This window comes from Oncorhynchus tshawytscha, linkage group LG15 (genome assembly GCF_018296145.1).
Source record: "Oncorhynchus tshawytscha isolate Ot180627B linkage group LG15, Otsh_v2.0, whole genome shotgun sequence".
NCBI classification, from domain to species: Eukaryota; Metazoa; Chordata; class Actinopteri; order Salmoniformes; family Salmonidae; genus Oncorhynchus; species Oncorhynchus tshawytscha.
The window spans coordinates 38,335,808-38,340,807 of NC_056443.1; the positions used below are offsets into that span (position 1 = coordinate 38,335,808).

Consider the following 5,000-nt stretch of genomic DNA (forward strand, 5'->3'; position numbering starts at 1 on the left):
TTGTTGTACGTAGGCACTCTTCCAGGGCGAGTGGAGGAACCCAGGTTTAAGAGTGTTTCTTCTCTTCACAACCAGGGGCTCTTCAATACCTGGTTAGACACGATTAAATCACATCAAACACAGGGTTAAATACCTAAACTGGAACATGCTTAACACCCCAGCCATCCTACAATCTAAACTTGATGCCCTCAATCTCACACAAATTATCAATGAACCTACCAGGTTCATAGATATCATCCTAACCAATTTGCCCTCTAAATACACCTCTACTGTCTTCAACCAAGATCTCAGAGATCACTGCCTCATTGCCTGCATCCGTAATGGGTCAGCGGTCAAACGACCTCCACTCATCACTGTAAAACGCTCCCTGAAACACTTCAGCGAGCAGGCCTTTCTAATCGACCTGGCCGGGGTATCTTGGAAGGATATTGATCTCATCCCGTCAGTAGAGGATGCCTGGATATTTTTTTAAATGCCTTCCTAACCATCTTAAATAAGCATGCCCCATTCAAGAAATTTGGAACGAGGAACAGTTCTCCCCAGACCTGACTGGCACACTTTTGACCAGCACAAAAACATCCTATGGCGTTCTGCATTAGCATCGAACAGCCCCGTGATATGCAGCTGTTCAGGGAAGCTAGAAACCATTATACAGAGGCAGTTAGAAAAACCAAGGCTAGCTTTTTCAAGCAGAAATTTGCTTCCTGCAACACAAACTCCAAAAAGTTCTGGGACACTGTAAAGTCCATGGAGAATAAGAACACCTCCTCCCAGCTGCCCACTGCACTGAAGATAGGAAACACTGTCACCACCGACAAATCCACTATAATTGAGAATTTCAATAAGCATTTTTCTACGGCTGGCCATGCTTTCCACCTGGCTACCCCTACCCCGGTCAACAGCACTGCACCCCCCACAGCAACTCGCCCAAGCATTCCCCATTTCTCCTTCTCCCAAATCCAGTCAGCTGATGTTCTGAAAGAGCTGCAAAATCTGGACCCCTACAAGTCAGCTGGGCTAGACAATCTGGACCATTTCTTTCTAAAATTATTTGCCGAAATTGTTACCACCCCTATCACTAGCCTGTTCAACCTCTATTTCATGTCGTCTGAGATTCCCGAAGATTGGAAAGCAGCTGCGGTCATCCCCCTCTTCAAAGGCGGGGGACACTCTTGACCCAAACTGCTACAGACCTATATCTATCCTACCATGCCTTTCTAAGGTCTTCGAAAGCCAAGTTAACAAACATATTACCGACCATTTAGAATCTCACCATACCCTCTCTGCTATGCAATCTGGTTTCAGAGCTGGTCATGGGTGCACCTCAGCCACGCTCAAGGTCCTAAACGATATCTTGACCGCCATCGATGAGAAACAATACTGTGCAGCCGTATTCATCGACCTGGCCAAGGCTTTCCACTCTGTCAATCACCACATCCTCACATCCTCATCGGCAGACTCAACAGCCTTGGTTTCTTAAATGATTGCCTCACCTGGTTCACCAACTACTTCTCTGATAGAGTTCAGTGTGTCAAATCGGAGGGTCTGTTGTCTGGACCTCTGGTAGTCTCTATAGGGGTGCCACAGGGTTCAATTCATGGACCGACTCTCTTCTCTGTATACATCAATGAGGTCGCTCTTGCTGCTGGTGAGTCTCTGATGCACCTCTACGCAGACGACACCATTCTGTATACTTCTGGCCCTTCTTTGGACACTGTGTTAACAAACCTCCAGGCAAGCTTCAATGCCATACAACTCTCCTTCCGTGGCATCCAATTACTCTTAAATACAAGTAAAACTAAATGCATGCTCTTCAAACAATCGCTGCCTGCACCTGCCCGCCTGTCCAACATCACTACTCTGGACGGCTCTGACTTAGAATACGTGGACAACTACAAATACCTAGGTGTCTGGATAGACTGTAAACTCTCCTTCCAGACCCATATCAAACATCTCCAATCCAAAGTTAAATCTAGAATTGGCTTCCTATTTCGCAACAAAGCATCCTTCACTCATGCTGCCAAACATACCCTCATAAAACTGACCATCCTACCAATCGTCGACTTCAGCGATGTCATTTACAAAATAGCCTCCAATACCCTACTCAACAAATTGGATGCAGTCTATCACAGTGCCACCTGTTTTGTCACCAAAGCCCCATATACTACCCACCATTGCGACCTGTACGCTCTCGTTGGCTGGCCTTCGCTTCATACTCGTCGCCAAACCCACTGGCTCCATGTCATCTACAAGACCCTGCTAGGTAAAGTCCCCCCTTATCTCAGCTCACTGGTCACCGATAGCAGCACCCACTCGTAGCACGCGCTCCAGCAGGTATATCTCTCTGGTCACCCCCAAAACCAATTCTTTCTTTGGCCGCCTCTCCTTCCAGTTCTCTGCTGCCAATGACTGGAACGAACTGCAAAAATCTCTGAAGCTGGAGACTCTTACCTCCCTCACTAGCTTTAAGCACCAGCTGTCAGAGCAGCTCACAGATTACTGTACCTGTACATAGCCCATCTATAATTTAGCCCAAACAACTCTTTCCCTACTGTATTTATTTCATTTTATTTATTTTGCTCCTTTGCACCCCATTATTTATATTTCTACTTTGCACATTCTTCCACTGCAAATCAACCATTCCAGTGTTTTACTTGCTATATTGTATTTACTTCGCCACCATGGCCTTTTTTTGCCTTTACCTCCCTTATCTCACCTCATTTGCTCACATCGTATATAGACTTGTTTCTACTGTATTATTGACTGTATGTTTGTTTTACTCCATGTGTAACTCTGTGTCATTGTATCTGTCCAACTGCTTTGCTTTATCTTGGCCAGGTCGCAATTGTAAATGAGAACTTGTTCTCAACTTGCCTACCTGGTTAAATAAAGGTGTTCTCAACTGGCCGACCTGGTTTAATAAAGGTGTTCTCAACTAGCCTACCTGGTTAAATAAAGGTGTTCTCAACTGGCCGACCTGGTTTAATAAAGGTGTTCTCAACTGGCCTACCTGGTTAAATAAAGGTGTTCTCAACTTGCCTACCTGGTTAAATAAAGGTGTTCTCAACTAGCCTACCTGGTTAAATAAAGGTGTTCTCAACTTGCCTACCTGGTTAAATAAAGGTGTTCTCAACTAGCCTACCTGGTTAAATAAAGGTGTTCTCAACTAGCCTACCTGGTTAAATAAAGGTGTTCTCAACTAGCCTACCTGGTTAAATAAAGGTGTTCTCAACTAGCCTACCTGGTTAAATAAAGGTGTTCTCAACTAGCCTACCTGGTTAAATAAAGGTGTTCTCAACTAGCCTACCTGGTTAAATAAAGGTGTTCTCAACTAGCCTACCTGGTTAAATAAAGGTGTTCTCAACTAGCCTACCTGGTTAAATAAAGGTGTTCTCAACTAGCCTACCTGGTTAAATAAAGGTGTTCTCAACTGGCCTACCTGGTTAAATAAAGGTGTTCTCAACTAGCCTACCTGGTTAAATAAAGGTGTTCTCAACTAGCCTACCTGGTTAAATAAAGGTGAAATTTAAAAATGTAAAAAATAAAACACAGGCTTAAATAACACCTCTAACCTGGACACACAGGGTTAAACAGCCCCACTGTATATATATATATATATATATATGAGATGAGTAATGAGAGAAACATTCTTAAAGTGACTAGTGTTCTATTTAATAAAGTGGTCAATGAGTCTGTAGGTCTCAGCCGTCTCTCTGTGGTGGCTGTTAAACAATCTGATGGCCTGGGATGCTGTAGGTGTCCTGGAGGGCAGGTAGTTTGCCCCCGGTGATGCGTTGTGCAGACCGCACCACCCTCTGGAGAGCACTGCGGTTGTGGGCGGAGCAGTTGCCGTACCAGGCGGTGATACAGCCCGACAGGATGCTCTCGATTGTGCATCTGTAAAAGTTTGTGAGGGTTTTAGGTGACAAGCCAAATTTCTTCAGCCTCCTGAGGTTGAAGAGGCGCTGTTAAGCCTTCTTCACCACGCTGTCTGCGTGGGTAGACCAATTCAGTTTGTCTGTGATGTGTACGCCGAGGAACTTAACTTACTACCTTCTCCACTACTGTCCCATCGATGTGGATAGGGGGGTGTTCCCTCTGCTGTTTCCTGAAGTCCACGATCATCTCCTTTGTTTTGTTGACATTGAGTGAGAGGTTATTTTCCTGACACCACACTCCGAGGGCCCTCACCTCCTCCCTGTAGGCCGTCTTGTCGTTGTTGGTAATCAAGCCTACCACTGTAGTGTCGTCCGCAAACTTGATGATTGAGTTGGAGGCGTGCATGGCCACGCAGTCATGGTTGAACAGGGAGTACAGGAGAGGGCTGAGAACGCACCCTTGTGGGGCCCCAGTGTTGAGGATCAGAGATGTTGTTTCCTACCTTCACCACCTAGGGTTATTACAATAACTAACCCTGTTAGCTAGCAAGCTAAGCAGATAGCTATGTGACCTGTTAGCAAAGATTACAATAACTAACCCTGTCATCTGTGGTGTTAGCTAGCTAGCTGGCGAGATAAACATGGTGCTAAAATATCACATAGGCACTAATACTCAATGTAGCTAGATAACGCTAACATTGTGAATTTGTTTTCGTCAACGAGCCAACTGACTTGCAGAGCAACATTAGTTAATTACTGGTGTGCTGATCTGACCAGCACCAATCATATCCGTAAATTGGTAAATTAAAAAAAGGTAATAGGTTTAGCTTCCTAAGAATCTTCCTGAATGTTTAAGGACGAAGAAAGCAGTAAATCACGTGTCTGTGTACATTCTTACTTCTCAAACTACGATCTGAGTCCTTCAGACAGAAGGTTGTTGCATATGTTTTCCTACACTCTCCCTGTTAGATATTATATTATTAAAGTAGTTCTTACAACCCCTTGTTTTTTTATTTAACCTTTATTTAACAAGGCAAGTCAGTTAAGAACAAATTCTTATTTACAATGACAGCCTAGGAACAGTGGGTTAACTGCCTGTTCAGGGGCAGAACGACAGATTTG

General features: G+C 44.5%; 1 protein-coding gene across 3 annotated transcripts in view; it reads right to left on the reverse strand.

The window, feature by feature from the left end:
• LOC121839431 (F-box/WD repeat-containing protein 7-like) overlaps nt 1-5,000 on the reverse strand; it is a 32,905-nt gene continuing 27,905 nt past the window's right edge. For 2 of the 3 annotated variants that reach the window (XM_042298539.1, XM_042298541.1), the window contains one exon: nt 9-89. Coding sequence is in view for 1 of the 3 variants with exons in the window: in XM_042298540.1 (XP_042154474.1) it covers nt 66-89 (24 nt within the window). In the remaining 2 variants the exon portion in view is untranslated. Of the gene's footprint in view, nt 90-5,000 lie in introns of all 3 variants that reach the window. The other variant, XM_042298540.1, reaches the window with a different exon arrangement.